This window comes from Salvelinus sp. IW2-2015, linkage group LG26 (assembly GCF_002910315.2).
Source record: "Salvelinus sp. IW2-2015 linkage group LG26, ASM291031v2, whole genome shotgun sequence".
Classification (NCBI taxonomy): domain Eukaryota; kingdom Metazoa; phylum Chordata; class Actinopteri; order Salmoniformes; family Salmonidae; genus Salvelinus; species Salvelinus sp. IW2-2015.
In genome coordinates, this window is record NC_036866.1 from 20,112,303 (window position 1) to 20,128,738 (window position 16,436).

The 16,436-nt window shown below is 43.5% G+C and overlaps 1 protein-coding gene across 1 annotated transcript; it reads left to right on the plus strand.

The window, feature by feature from the left end:
• Positions 1-3,386: 3,386 nt before the first annotated feature.
• Positions 3,387-14,189, plus strand: n4bp1 (nedd4 binding protein 1). The gene is made up of 7 exons (XM_023971793.3): positions 3,387-3,886; positions 4,992-6,523; positions 8,410-8,540; positions 8,806-8,902; positions 11,539-11,646; positions 11,744-11,845; positions 11,937-14,189. The coding sequence occupies exons 1-7, from the start codon at positions 3,581-3,583 to the stop codon at positions 12,322-12,324; spliced, it is 2,664 nt and encodes an 887-aa protein (XP_023827561.1). The 5' UTR covers positions 3,387-3,580; the 3' UTR covers positions 12,325-14,189.
• The last annotated feature ends 2,247 nt before the right edge of the window (positions 14,190-16,436 follow it).

The window sequence follows — 16,436 nt, forward strand, 5'->3', positions numbered from 1 at the left end:
CAGATATTTAGAATGTGTGATTTCCTGTCCATAGCTATGGTTCAATCATGTGTTATAGAAATTAGAAGGAGTAGGAATGTCCTCTTCATGAGAGGAGAATAAAGAGTAACCACTGATTGATATATTGCCTAACTATTCCTCATGGACTTTGGTGTGCATGCAAGCATGCAACTGTGTGTATGTGTGTGAGAGAGAGAAGGAGAGACAGCAAGAGCGAGAGAGAGAGAGAAAGAGACACTAGTTAATTCACAGGCAGAGCAAAACACAACATGAGGACAATGTGAGATAATCAAGGTCTGGCTGTGTTGTGGTGTGGTTGTGTTCCAACAACAGTGAGTGTCCATTTGGTTTTGTAGGCTTGGTACATTATGAGGCTGCCAAAAACAAATGGACTGACAGGATACCTCTGCTGATATTACTGTCATCTGGACGTTGATGGTTCACGGCACGCTCTCTTCTCTTGTTCAACCCAACTCTTCTCTTCAATTAACTTTAATAAAGACTAGATTCCCCTGCCCCGTGCCCCTCTGCTGATATTACTAGACTAGATATTACTAGACTAGATTCCCCTGCCCCGTGCGTCTGGACTTCAAATAATGAAAATTATCGATGTTCAGAATTGTTTTTCTCAATATTACTCTGCCATGGAGAGGGGAAAGAGCCTGGTTTAGAGGCCGTTTTGGTGTCTAGAGGGTGAGAGCATCATCTAGTGGACAGAGAATAAATACACATTTTCACGGTAATGCTTTGCCTTCACGCCACACCTTTCACAATACAATACAGCAGGGATTATCAAGCAACTTCCGCCGCGGGCAAATGTTTTCTTGAGCGGGTGGTCGGAGGTCCAAAACATTATTGAAAATAATTTGTAGACTGAAAACTGTCCGCAAGAAGGCCAGAAATATATATTTGCCTAAAACATAATAATTTCAAACCTTATATTTGTATACAATCATGTCTCTCTATTATGTTTGGGAATATTCGGGAAGAGATTTCCCAAATGAAAGTCACTTGGAGCTGATTTCCTGGTGTTTTTAGTCTTGTATGTCCAACAATGAAAATTGTACAAATAAAACAAATTAAAAAATGTATCTTATTTTTTTGCTTAGAAACCTTGGGGGGCCAAATAAAACCACTCGCAGGGCAACTCCAGGGAACGGGCCGCCAGTTGGGGAACCCTCCAATACAGTTTAATAGTTACATATAAAGATAATACTCTAAATTGCTTTTAACACTGTTACAATTGCTGGATTTATAATGTTGTTCTAATCAATGTTCCTGACTGTAAGAGCGAACACTTTGCCATTGCCATCAGTGTGGGTGAGGCGTTGTTGTTCTGAATGGCCTGTATAGCTGCTGCTGCTGCTTTGTGTTCTCCTCCATCTCAAGGCCTCAGCGCCTGACAACAGCCAGCCACTCCTCTTTCTCCATTACCTCTGCTCATCCAGCCCACACACACACACATCTCTTTTGCTTTCACTTAATGTCTAACTCCATGAAAAACACAGGCATGAAAAGAACACTATCACATACAGAAACACAATCAAACAAATACACAGACTTTGGCTTATATCAAGTCACATCACTTGGCGTTGCATACTATTTTACTTGGTCAAAGGCTAAATGTCTCAGTCTGTATATCATGAATATGCAAAAGAGAACCTGGATTGCATGCAACAAATGTGTAAAACAATATATACACTACCGTTCAAGAGTTTGGGGTCACGTAGAAATATCCTTGTTTTTCATAGAAAAGCTCAATGTTTTGTCCATTAAAATAACATCAAATTTATCAGAAATACAGTGTAGACATTGTTAATGTTGTAAATTACTATTGTAGCTGGAAATGGCAGATTTTTTATGGAATATCTACATAGGCGTACAGAGGCCCATTATCAGCAACCATCACTCCTGTGTTCCAGTGGCACGTTGTGTTAGCTAATCCAAGTTTATCATTTTAAAAGGCTAATTGATCATTAGAACACTCTTTTGCAATTATGTTAGCACAGCTGAAAACTGTTGTTCTGTTTAAAGAAGCAATAAAACTGGCCTTCTTTAGACTAGTTGACTATCTGGAGCATCAGCATTTGTGGGTTCGATTACAGGCTCAAAATGGCCAGAAACAAAGATCTTTCTTCTGAAACTTGTCAGTCTATTCTTGTTCTGAGAATTTAAGGCTACTCCATGCAAGAAATTGCCAAGAAACTGAAGATCTCTTACAACGCCCTTCACAGAACAGCGCAAACTGGCTCTAACCAGAATAGAAAGAGGAGTGGGAGGCCCCGGTGCACAACTGAGAGCAAGCGGACAAGTACATTAGAGTGTCTAATTTGAGAAACAGACCCCTCACAAGTCCTCAACTGGCAGCTTCATTAAATAGTACCCGCAGAACACCAGTCTCAATGTCAACAGTGAAGAGGCGACCCCGGGATGCTGGCCTTCTAGGCAGAGTTGCAACGTGCACGTTTAGTTTTTTGCCCTAGCACTACACAGCTGATTCAAAGCTTGATGATTAGTTGATTATTTGAATCAGCTGTGTAGTGCTAGGGCAAAAAACTAAACGTGCACGTCTTGGGGTCCCGAGGGCCGAGATTGGGAAACCCTGCTATAGGATATTGGTCTCTTGAGATTAAACTGACACAAGTTCCTCGCATATTAGCAGATAAACTCCAGTTAGAGGGAAAGTATTTTTCAAAATTTATGCTCAGCTTTACCCAACCGTATTAGGCAAATAAATTACACTCAGAGCCATATTTAGATACAGTAATATTGCTCTGATTACAATGTACACATTCGTTTTCAGCACAATTAATTTATGTAAGCAGACTACATCCATTAATTAAGTTTAAAATTGTCTAGAGCCTGTTCACAAACCTCACAACTCTTGTCTTGTATTATGGCTCATTATGTGTCATGAAAAAAGGTTGACAATGCGCAAAACACATCTATCATCAAGCGTATTATGTTATGTAGCTTCATCACCAGTAGGTGGTGGAATTGTATAATTTTAGATCAGCTATGAATTGACGAATCAGCTGCACGAATACGGGTATTTCTGGAGTTTCACAAATAAGCTTGGTTAAAATAATCTATTATAATATGATTTGTTTATCATCTATATTTATCTGGATGATAAGCCTATGTCCCACTAATTGCCCACGTGACCATTACAATTTGTTTGACAATGATGTGTCTGGACTTTAACATTGGTTGTTTGTTCTTTTCCATGGGAAGCTAGAATCGACTGTTATTTACTAAAAAAGAAATCACATTTTGCTAAATATATTGAATAGATAGTCAAAATATCTATAAGATCTTCTCTTTGGATTAGATAAATAAACACATACCGTACATATTGTCGTTTTTTGATGACATCATCACTGGGACTTTCCGGATGCGTCGGGGTAGACATGTAAAAAGTTGTCTTAAAACTGGACTTCTCTTGCTAATATATCACCGCATAGAAGAGGAAGACCGATAGAAGGAAACCATGAAGGAGGGTAAAGATCCAAATGACACCGAATGGTTAAGATATTAAGACGATCTGTTGTCAACAGGGACAGATATATTCAAAAACAGAATGTCAACAACGCGGCCCCTTCTCGGTATGAAGCGAGTCACCGAGGTAACCTGTAAGGAACCCCTGGGAAACAGGCTGTCGCCAACAGCGAGCAAACAACAGCAAGAGGCCCTGACAGTGGACGAATTTGCTGTCTTTGAAAACAAGCAAGAAGAACTGAAATGCGCTAAGCCCAGAGTAGAACAGGTTTTTCGGGTAGCTTTCACAATTATTGGCCTTTTGGACACTGGAGCCCACAGTAGTACGGCATCAAGGCAGATATGGCTTCAACTCAAGGGAAAGAGAGACGACGTGTCGAGGGCAAAGGTAAACAGTGGCTTACTAAAACTAGCTTGAGGCTTATAACATTGATACCCATTCTTATATTGTTTTATTTATTTTTGTCAGTCAGTTATGCAGTTAAACAGCCTTTTAACGTTAGTAGAGAAGGGCCATCCTGAAATGTAAGCGGCAAATCAGGCAGTATAATCAATCGCATGGTCATGGTGTACCGAATGGAATAGCTACTATGCTAATTGAGAAGTTGTTTGGGTTTCTGGCTCTGTGTCATATGCCTTCTAGCAAATTAACTGTACAGATAATATATCAGTAACGTTAAAGATTATAGATCTAACGTTAGAGTCCGGCCTGGTTTACATCATTCCGTAAGATCCCGATTGCATGACAGACGGACAAGCTGTTCTTGGCGTTCCTTTTGTTTTCATTTCAACACTTATTTCCCGTTCATTCTACTACTCTAAAAACACCAGTCTTAGCTAGGCTACATCTTTTACACTTCTGTGCCTTGAGTTTTCCCTTGACAACATCGTGTAGCGGGCAGGTGAAGTTCAATGTACAGATCACCGGATTGGGTAATATCAATGTCACCTGTTCGTCAACGCGGAAATGATTACTATTGGTGCCAGTAAACTTGGAATCTCCTCCCACCCCATTGAGAACACAGAAAACGGAAACCCCAACACAGTTATGTCTTGCCTCATCATGTCTCTTTCCAGTGTGTAGTCATCAGGAAACCATGTCCACTGTATGGAGAGGAGACACACGTATGCATTGTGACAGGTGCTTTTTTGACATAGCCAAACATGAGGCTGATTCATCAAATATTTCTGGAAAGAGGTTGAGATTTCCTCATTGGGTTTCAGTTGGTTTCTGACAACTTCCCATCTTCCACGTTTTAATCTCACCAATTTACAGTCAATMTGGTGATGACAGAGTTGACTGAGAGTTGTCAGTGAAGATGATGAGTGAAGTTTCTTGAGTAGGCGTAGAGGGGGTGTCCCTGTGCATCATGCTATCAGTTTCAATTGGCGCGTTACCCTGTTAAGCTTCGAATGTGGACATTCTCGTGTGTATGATGTTTTTTTTTGTCATGTCTACTTTTCTAACTGGTGTTGACCCTATGTGTTTACAGGAGTACCTGAAAGGCCTGTGTGATCCAGAGCTGCAGCAGGAGGAGCACTACCCTGTGGACATGCACTGCATCTTTGCCGGTGCCCGTGGTCTGTTCCTTGACCGACTGCTGCGGGACACCAGCGCTGAAGTTGTGATGCTGGAGCCGGGCACACTGCGCCTGCTGGGCTGCTTTGAGTCTGTCATCATGGCAAAGAGCCGCGTGCAGCAGTTTGTTGCTCTCTTCCAAGAGAAGCGCAGCCTGCCCGGAGATAGGGAGCCGGCCGTGAAACGCACCTTCAAGACGTTTGTGGAGGAGCGAGATGATAAGTACGCCATGGAGCTGCTCCTGTTACCCAGTGCCCTGAAGGAAGAGCTGCTAGGTCTGGCCCAGAGCCCCACTCAGCCTGGTGGGGCTATAGAAGTGGACCAGGATCGCTCCCAGAGCAGCACCCCTGTCACTGACCTCTCCAACCGCATCCTGGACACCAGCTTTGAGGACAAGGCGGTTGGGGCTGCATCTGGGGCTGCATCCGGGGCTGAGACGGGGTTCTTGAATGGCGTCCGGCCCTCCCACAAACGCCGCTCGTCGGAGAGCGAGCTGAGGGACACCAAGAGGCAGTACTCCCTGGAGAGGAGAGATGAGTCGATGGAGAGAGAGCGCCACACTGTGGCCAGTGACAGCCGAGCTAAGACCCCCTCCAAGACCAACATGGGGCTGATGGTGCTGGACTCTAGTGATGGTGCGGATGACGGGGAGGCTGTGAGCCCTGAGACCAACCTGCGGTGCCTGGTGAACTTCTTCAGAACCATGGGCTACCAGCAGGAGGTGGTGGAGCGGGTGGTGAAGGAGACGGGCCAGACAGAGGACACTTTTCTGTTGCTGGAGTGCATTGTGGAGGAGAGCCAAAGAACAGAGAGGCAGCGAGGAGGGGCATCCTCAACCCACAACTCTGAGTCTTCTTCCTCTACTTTCAACTCCAGGGATAAGGATAGAGGGCTAGATAGAGTCCCAAACCGAGCCCTGAATGTAAATTCCAAGGAGAACATTAAGCCACCCAGCAGCAATGGTGTTGGCCAGAGGGGACAGTATAGCAGCATGCTGCAGACAGTGACACTAAAAAGGAGCAGCAGTGCTCAGGGGGCTGCTTACGATATCATCACCATCAATGATGACGAAGACAACACAGACACACTGGCTAGCAGTAAAGCCAGGATGGCAGAGCAGATGGATTTTCCATCGGGGCCCAGGATGGACTACCTGTCCCGGGGAGGGGCTCAGACCATGGGGCCGGTACGTGTGGAGAGTGTGACGGCACTGCGGAGCACACCACAGCGCCCAACCCAGCCAGCAGACACACGGCCAGGCTGCTCCTATCAGACCCTGTCAGCCAGAGTCCCCCCACCCCGCACAGAGCCTGCTCCACCACCCCTGACTGCCACGACCCGCTTCCATGATTCCCTGAGAAACCCCTACACCCTGACCCTACAGAACGAGCCTGGATGCCCTGATCTCCGCCACATCATCATTGACGGCAGCAACGTGGCCATGGCGTGAGTAACCTCCCCTTACTATACCCCCCTCTGTAGGAGGATGTGGAACAACACTGAGAGCCCACACTCATTTTCTCATCATCAGATATGACTGTCTGGAACCACCTGTGTGTAGGCCTATGTGAGCGTTGGTGTGTGTGTGAAAGCAGGAGTGTAACCCTCAGTCAGGACTTTCAAGGGTAACATAAAAGCTCATAGCTGAGAGCTCTTCCAGTAACCTCAGTGTATGAGTAGGTAGGCTTAGAGCATGGCCACCGTGTCTTTGGCAAGGATAATGATTGTCCACATGGGAAAATCTCTATAAAATAATTGTCAGTAATATAACTCCAACTATCTCTCTCAACTTGCCAGTTCTCCTCTGTTTCTTACATCGTGCACCATTTTATTCGGTCCACTGAAGTCATTACTGGAAGTTGTTTTAGTCAGAATAATTGTAATAGAGGTATATCACCCTTTCAGACTCGGACTAATCTGACTGGCAGAGCTAACTTCAGTTTGTGTGTACTGAGTTAGGCTACCTACCTCATCCGAATGAGGTCAGAATCACATTTCATGATAAGATCTCAGAGTACATATGCTATAGGGACATAAGTACAAACAACTATGGGGGTTTTATTTTAGAAAATTACAAGGGGAAATAAAGTTTTGTATATTTGGCGATTACATTTCCATGTTGACAAGGTGATTTTACTATCCACGTCAGTGGTGCTGGAGTTAGTGAGTTCAAACAGGATGTGCAACTTTCTCTTTGAGGGAACTTCCCTTGACTTTGCATTGCCCCACAAAATGAGACGTGTGCTTTAAGCTGGTGTGTGTTCACAATATTCTCTGGCCGTTTGTTTGTAATGGTTCTTATGAGATCTACTGGACCCCCTGTCTGCCCATATTTTCCAGCAATTTCCAAGTAATAGAAACAAACCCTACTTTTTTTATATATAGAATGAGATTAGTGTATTGGGAGGGATCAACAACTCTGGGTAGAATTTGAAGTAGAATTGTACAAAGGCTGCATTTTAAACTCACCATATCTTTATGTTTGGATCGCAGCACTGCTAACTTCCTGCCAAAAGCTGTCTCTGACCAGAGGGACATTCTACTCTGTTAGGCTACGTCTTATGTTTTTGTAGACGTCAAAATGTCTTTCACACCTTCAATGTGTTACTTTCTGAGTGGCTTACTTTCTCAAACTGGGCTGGCACAGTAATTTTATAATCGTGTAATTAAGGATTAAGGATAGACAGTCATAAAATAACCGTCATAGCAGTTTTAGTAAAATATTCTTTTAATTTTAATTAACTTCATATTCAAGTCGACAAATTTTACCCAAAAGCAGAAAAGTAAAAGTAAGCCTGGTTTACATCTAACAGCCAATATAAGGAGAGACGAGAGGACGCAAAACTGGCCAATTTTAGAATGTTGTGTTTTGGACAAACAGCTGACGGAAGACGGAAGGCTGGGCATTCAGAAACATAACACCTGCGGTTGAGTCAGTGACTCTACAGTATGATGGAAGTTTGTTGCTCCTTGTTTCAGCAAGTTGTTGTAGCAAAGGAGTCTTGGTTGCCCAGGCAACCCCCCCCCCCAAATTCCGGCAGCACATGCAATCAGAAGCGGAGGAGAGGAGAAAATGTGTGTAAAATGTGCTTCTTTTGTGTAAAGTTTTTTTTTTTTTACTAGCTTTTTGCTATTCGAACGGTTATAGCGGTGATCGCAAATAAGTCATCCAAAATTCCATGACCATCACAGCCCTACTTGTTACTCACCTGTGACAATACTGTCTGAAGGCAATCCTCAATTTGTCAATCTGAAATACAACAATCACTTTATGTATTAGGATAGTTATAAGCCATTCCTAAGTAACCCTTCCTCCTTGTGCTCCTCTGTAGGCATGGTCTCCACCGCTTCTTCTCCTGCCGGGGGATAGCCATCGCTGTGGAGGCCTTCTGGAGGCAGGGCCACCGGGAGATCACTGTCTTTGTGCCTCAGTGGAGGCAGAAGAGAGACCGCTACACCACAGGTCAGAACAAACACATACCACAGCACAGGCCACCCCAACCTGGGCTCAATCTCATCCCTCTGGTTTTGGTGGGTGAAGAAGTCACATGAAATGTACCGGTAGTTCAACCATCCAAGGTTTTGGTCAGGAGAAAGATGATTGTACTTTGGCAAATACTTGTGAATATTACTGTTTGAATGGTGATAAGACAGAAACATGTGGAGCACTTTGTGTGCTCTGTTAAGGATATGGTCTTAATGTGTATTTTCTCCACATGTCTCAATAGAACAACATTACCTAAACCAACTGGAAGACCTGCGTCTGCTCTCCTTTACTCCTTCCAGAGAGGTCTGTGGACAGAGGATTTCCTCCCATGATGACAGGTACTGCAGAGTCACACATCTCACCACGTCATACAGCCAGCTCACCCTCTGTCATCTGCTGCCACCTCATCCATAATCACCCTGTCCCACATTCCCTGCTGCCACCTCATCTATACTCACCCTGTCCCACAGCCTCGCCCACATTCCCTGCTGCCACCTCATCCATACTCACTAGGGTTGAATGGCGGGAACCCGGTTACTGAGATTTACCACCCAAAACCATTCCCTTTTCCTGGGATAAATAACTGCGAGAGACCGGTAAATTATATAAATGTTTTATATGAACAGCAGGGCGTGAAATGATTTGCCATGTCTAAATCTGAATTCTCTACAACCTTCTGTCTGGTCACTGCATGATGAATCATCAATGCTCAGGGTGGGGACCGACAGCCCATCTCAATATGTAGACCTGCACTATATATACACAAAAGTACGTGGACATCCCTTCAAATTAGTGGATTTGGCTATTTCAGCCACACCTGTTGTTGACAGGTGTATAAAATCGAGAACACAGCCATGCCATCTCCAAAGACAAACATTGTCAGTAGAATGGCCTTACAGAATAGATCAGTTCCAAACTGCCTCTGGAAGCAACGTCAGCATAAGGACTGTTCGTCGGGAGCTTCGTGAAATGTTTCCTTGGCCAAGCAGCCACACACAAGCCTAAGATCACCATTCGCAATGCCAAGCGTCGGCTGGAGTTGTACATAGCTCGCCAATGGACTCTGGAGCAGTGGAAACACGTTCTCTGGGGTGATGAATCACGCTTCACCATCTGGCAGTCCGATGGAAGAATATGGGTTTGGCGGATGCCAGGAGAACGCTACCTGCCCCAATGCATAGTGTCAACTGTAAGGTTTGGTGGAGGAGGAATAATGGTCTGGGGGTGTTTTTAATGGTTCGGGCTAGGCCCCTTAGTTCCAGTGAAGAGAAATCTTAACTCTACAGGATACAATGAAATTCTAGACGATTCTGTGCTTCCAAATTTGTAGCAACAGTTTAGGGAAGACCCTTTCCTGTTTCAGCATGACAATGCCCCCGTGCACAAAGCAAACTTGACTGGCCTGCACAGAGCCCTGACCTCAACCCCATCGAACACCTTTGGGATGAATTGGGATGCCGACTGCGAGCCAGGCCTAATTGCCCAACATCAGTGCCCGACCTCACTAATACTCTTGTTGCTGAATGGAAGTCAGTCCCCGCAGCAATGTTCCAACATCTAGTGGAAAGCCTTCCCAGAAGAGTGGAGGCTGTTGTAGCAGCAAAGGGGGGACCAACACCATATTAATGCCCATGATTTTGGAATGAGATGTTAGACAAGCACACGTCCACATACTTTTGGTCATGTAGTGTATCATCTCATCATGGTAACGTTGGTGTTGTGACAGGTGGACAGACCTACATTTGCTGCAGCGTAGCCTATGCTACAGTAACAAAGACCGAATGTGCGACTAATTTACATATCCACCTGGCTTCCGGGGGTCACTTTTCTTTTTATTGCAGCTGCAGAGTTTTAAAACATGAGCGAGCACTCTCACTCATCAATTCCATTCAAACTGCATTCAAAATAGATACCGGTAATCCTGTTCAAGATTGATATATAGATAGATAGATCTATATCTATATAGATATGTCCTAGCTTACCTCTTTCAGGTAATAAATTCAATGCAGTGTTAGCCTTATGTTTAGTTGGTGGGTTATGCATAATAAGCTTCTAACGTATAACCTCTCTTGCGCAATACGTACACACCTGTGCTCCGCTGGTCTTTTTTTTTTTAAGTATCCTTAGCTCTTGGAGTCCCATGCAGGAAAAGCTAGACTAGATTAGCTTGCTGGACATCATTTTTGGGGCATTTCTTATACCAATAGACTATTCAAAGAGGGACACAAGCTCTTGTTTGTTAAATACAGCAGCCAATAGAACTCACGGGTAGTTTGAAAGAAGGGCAAACACGTGATGGCTGTAGGCTATACCAGTTATTTATTCAGACCCGTAACCATTCAATCCTCGTGAAGAGAAGTGAAAGCCTTCTGCATCTCATTCTAGTCCTATATTATTCAAGCATGTCATTAGAATGATGAAGATAAATGAAATAAGTTTTGTCCTTAACTGTTGAAAGTGAGGAAGGAATGAAGCAACACTAGAGAGAGAAAGGAGGTAGGCTAATAACATTAGTGGAAATATTATGAAAATGTTTAATCAAATTTGCTAGCCTATACTTGTAACTTTGTAGGCCACATGTGCTGCACCAGAATCGCATGTTCTCTCTCTGCTTTATCATGGTTTGAACGAGGTGCGTAATGCCAGTGCGTAATGTGCAGTACCCTATGTATTGGATAACGGCACAATCATTTGGGCTCATTAAATGTATTTCAATCAGGCTCAGGTTGCATCAGACTCGAATTTTAATCAAATCCAGACACTATTTAAATGCTTTTGAATGACACTTCCGGTTTTGGTGGGAAATACCAGGTTACCCGGGAGAAAAGTTATTTATTCTCGTGATGGAACATTTTGTAAAAAGACTGAAATATTCCACCCTAAACTCACTCTGTCCCACAGCCTTGCCCACATTCCTTACTGTCATCCATACTGTCAGCTGACTCGGTCTATCTTATCTCTCTCTCACCTACAGGTTTCTGCTCCACCTGGCAGAGAAGACAGGAGGGGTTATCGTCACCAATGACAACTTGCGGGACTTTGTAAATACATCAGAGGCATGGATGAGGATCATCCAAGAGAGGTGAAGGCCTTTTAACCAAGCATTAGACATGCACTCATTTATATAATCCCTGGACACATTACCTTCTCCTCTCACACTGACTGGCCCCTTTTTCCAGGCTTCTGCAGTTTACCTTTGTAGAGGACCACTTTATGATCCCAGATGACCCCCTGGGGAAGCATGGCCCTCACCTGGAGGTGTTCTTACGGAAGGACAACAGGTGTGTGTGAAAGGAGATGATAGTATTGTTTATACAGTATGACCTTACTGCAGAGGTATGTGTATTGACCATACGTGTGTCTCTCTCACAGACGGAGCCCAGTCACACCTCCTCTGAGGCCAGACCCCCGAGCCACCCCGCAACCTGTCTTTGTCCAAGCTCTGCAGTCTGCCCCTCGCCCCTCATCTGTCCCCCGCCCCACAGCTACCCCCCAGATGAGACCACTCTCCCACTGGCCACATTCTGGGCCCCCTGGGTGGCACCCCCCTTGCCCTACACCCTCACCCCCTCTCCAGCGGTCGCACTCCCCTCCCCCAACACCCTCCCCCCCTCCCCAGCGGTCACCCTCGGAAACCATAGAGCTCAAAAGGAAGCTGTACGATATCTTTCCCGACCAGAAGCAGCGCATTGACCGTATCCTCAGTGACAACCCCTACATGAGGGACCTGAATGCACTGTCAGGCCTTCTGCTGGGATGAAACCAAGCACACACACTGTACTCAGCCATTCACACACAGATACACTTACAAGTCTCTGTCGAAGGAGGGTGCCAATAGTAGGCCTATGTACAGAAAACTGAGCTATTTAAAGTTTTTGTATTAAAGTTGATGGTCAACTGCACTGCTCTTGGATGGCTATTTGTTTGGAAGGCATAACTCTCCTTTTTCTACACATTTAAGTTCAGCAGTGTCCATGGAACATATGCCATTCATGAATAGATTGCTTTCCCGAGTGAAACCATAAAATTGTGGGGAAGGAATTGTCCAGCTGGCATCTACTGTATGTGATGTCCACATATGTTCTCAGTACTTATTTCCTGTCATTTGTCTCTGCACAAGTCTTTAAGGTGTAAAACCAAATTGCTGTAATAACTGCTGAAGGAAGGTTATTTTGTTAATGTTGTAATATAATTTGTTTCTGTATGATTTTGTAAATATGAACATTGACATGTGCAGATATGGTTTTATGTAATTAACCACACAAATACAAACAGCTCCATAAAGAAGCTTTTTTTTTTTAACTAGAGATACTTCATTCCTTCAGTGATTCACAATCCAGTGCTTTGATACTAGGTTAGCAGGGTAGAAGGGTTCCTCTAGTCTAGATACACAGCCTGGAGACACCAGTGTCCTGTCCAAGCACAATCCTGTGCTGAGAAAATTATATTAAAAACATTCTTAAACATGAAATTATATTCCTTGTATGACATTGCAAATATTACTTACAGAGTTTGGCTGCTAAGTCCCTTATCTTCCTGTACTGATTGTCCACTACACTCTGAGGACATAGTCTGGGACTCTCCAGAAGATACAATGGCTGACTCAGAGCCCAGAAACAGAGCCAACTTACCCATGTTACTCAATGATCTGGAACACCCTGGCCACTCTTGTACAAGTCACTATCTTTTGTAATGGTAACATAGCAAACCCATTATTCATTGTTTGTTCAATGAACAACCATCACAAATAACTCTACCTACATGTACATATTTACCTCAATTACCTCGACACCGGTGCCCTCGCACATTGACTCTGTACCGGTACCCCCTGTATATAGCCTCCACATTGACTCTGTACCGGTACACCCTGTATATAGCCTCCACATTGACTCTGTACCGGTACCCCCTGTATATAGCCTCCACATTGACTCTGTACCGGTACCCCCTGTCTATAGCCCCGCTGTTGTTATTTACTGCTGCTCTTTCATTATTTGTTATTCTTATCTCATACTTTTTTGTAGGTATTTTCTTAACTGTGTTGTTGGTTAAGGGCGTGTAAGTAAGCATTTCACTGTAATGTCTACACCTGTTGTATTCGGCGCATGTGACAATTTGATTTGATAAGACCCCAGTCACCAGCCACCAGAGGTCACTGTAAACCAAGCTGTCAGGGGCTAGTTGCTACTGGAGCACTTATTGCTAAAAAAAAATTCAGACAGATGTGGCCTGGCTATTATGAAAACAGTTTGCTTCCGTTGTGTATAGCTTTAGTTTTGTATAACAAGGTCTCATCCATTGTGTATAACTAACATTCAACTCTTTTTGGAGAGGTTCGTCAGTGTATTCTACCAGTGAGATAAAACTTTGGACTCTGTATCCAAGTCCCTTTTCTGTTGTTTCTTCTCTATATAATGTAAAGGACATCAGTCACTGATGTTTGATTTACATTTTTTTCCCCTTTTAAGATTTCTACGAGAAAGGAAATGCTGTGGTATCACCAATGAGGGCATAGGCGTTCTGTGGGTATCTCACGGTTACTTGAAAGACAGGGTGTATATTTGATTTCCACAGGCTGGTAAAGTTAATAAAGGCCAACTGTTTGTCATAAACGAGACCTTTTCTTCATCTGTCTGTTGTCGTCTTTGTTCTAATCATTTCTAAGCTGTTTTGTTGGTGTGTAGACATGTACTGAAAACAAAAATAGTAATATACAGTGCGTTCAGAAAGTATTCAGACCCCTTGACTTTTTCCACATTGTTACATTACAGCCTTATTCTAAAATTGATTAAATTGTATTTTTCCTCATCGATCTACACACAATACCCCATATAATGACAAAGCAAAAACAGGTTATGAAATGTATTAATTAGGAAATGTATTAAATATAAAACTGAAATACCTTATTCAGACCCTTTGCTTGGCTCATCGCGCTCTAGTGACTCCATGTGGCGTGCCGGGCACCTGCATGCTGACGTTGGTCGTCAGTTGGGGTTTCCTCCGACACATTGGTGCGGCTGGCTTTCTGAGGTTAAGCAGGCAAAACAATTATAATTTTTAAGTTTCCTTTAGGAAAATTGGGCACTGGACAACATGACAAGGAAGATTTTAATTTACTGGATATTTGAGAAATGTACAAAAACACTATTCCCTGTGTTTCGATGTGTAGCACTTGCCAAACGTAATAGCCTATTTTTGTATTGGTTTATAGGCTACTTTCCTAAAACAATGTCCACCACACGGTTTAGCTGTCAGAGATTTGAGCATTAAATGTTTCAGAGCATTGCATGCATAGGCCTATAGGTTTAGGTGTCCACTGTATGACATGCATACACACACACACACACACACATATACATATATACACACACACACACACACACAGTGCATTCAGAAAGTATTCAGACCCCTCGACTTTTTCCAAATTTTGTTGTTACATTACAGCCTTATTCTAAAATTGATTAAATAAAATATGTCCTCAATCTACACACAATACCCCATAATTAAAAAGCAAAAACAGCTTTTTAGAAATGTTTGCAAATGTATTAAAAACAAAAAACAGAAATACCTTATTTACATAAAAGTATTCAGACCCTTTGCTATGAGACTCGAAATTGAGCTCAGGTGCATCCTGTTTCCATTGATCATCCTTGAGATGTTTCTACAACTTGGAGTCCACCTGGGGTAAATTTAATAGATTGGACATGATTTGGAAAGGTAAAAACCAAGCCATGAGGTCAAAGGAATTGACCGTAGAGCTCCAAGACAGGATTGTGTTGAGGCACAGATCTGGGGAAGGGAACCAAAACATTTATGCAGCATTGAAGGTCCCCAAGAACACAGTGGCCACCATCATTCTTAAATGGAAGAAGTTTGGAACCACCAAGACTCTTCCTAGAGCTAGCCGCCCGGCCAAACTGAGGGTTTTGTCAGGGAGGTGACAGAGAGAGTACAGAGAGATCCTTGATGAAAACCTGCTCCAGAGCGCTCAGGACCTCAGACTGGGGTGAAGGTTCACCTTCCAACCACCCTAAGCACACAGCCAAGACAACGCAGGAGTGGCTTCGGGACAAGTCTCTGAACCTCCTTGAGTGGCCCAGCCAGAGCCCGGACTTGAACCCGATCAAACATCTCTGGAGAGACCTGAAAATAGCTGTGCAGCAACGCTCCCCATCCAACCTGACAGAGCTTGAGAGGATCTGCTGAGAAGAATAGGAGAAACTCACAAAATACAGGTGTACCAAGTAGAGGTCGACCGATTAATTGGAATGGCCGATTTCAAGTTTTCATAACAATCGGAAATCGGTATTTTTGGGCGCCGATTTATTTTTTTATTTTTTTTACACCTTTATTTAATCTTTATTTAACTAGGCAAGTCAGTTAAGAACACATTCTTATTTTCAATGGCGGCCTAGGAACGTTCTGCCTCAGATTTTTAACCTTGTCAGCTCGGGGGATCCAATCTTGCAACCTTACAGTTAACTAGTCCAATGCTCTAACACCTGATTACATTGCACTCCACGAGGAGCCTGCCTGTTAGCGAATGCAGTAAGCTAAGGTAAGTTGCTAGCTAGCATTAAACTTATCTTATAAAAAACAATCAATCAATGACTGTCATTGCTCCAATGTGTACTTAACCATAAACATCAATGCCTTTCTTTAAAATCAATACACGTATAGAATATTTTTAAACCTGCATATTAGCTAAAGAAATCAGGTTAGCAGGCAATCCAGGTGAAATTGTGTCATTTCTTTGCGTTCAATTGCACGCAGAGTCCAGGTATTATGCAACAGTTTGGGCCGCCTGGCTCTCTTGCGAACTAATTTGCCAGAATTTTATGTAATTATGACAACATTGAAGGTTGTCAATGTACA

Bases quoted from the DNA above. Each gene is read 5' to 3' on its own strand.
- n4bp1 (XM_023971793.3), top strand. From the start codon at position 3,581: ATGTCAACAACGCGGCCCCTTCTCGGTATGAAGCGAGTCACCGAGGTA. The intron at 3,887-4,991 runs GTAAACAGTGGC...ATGTGTTTACAG, and splicing joins ACGACGTGTCGAGGGCAAAG to GAGTACCTGAAAGGCCTGTG. The intron at 6,524-8,409 runs GTGAGTAACCTC...GCTCCTCTGTAG, and splicing joins GGCAGCAACGTGGCCATGGC to GCATGGTCTCCACCGCTTCT.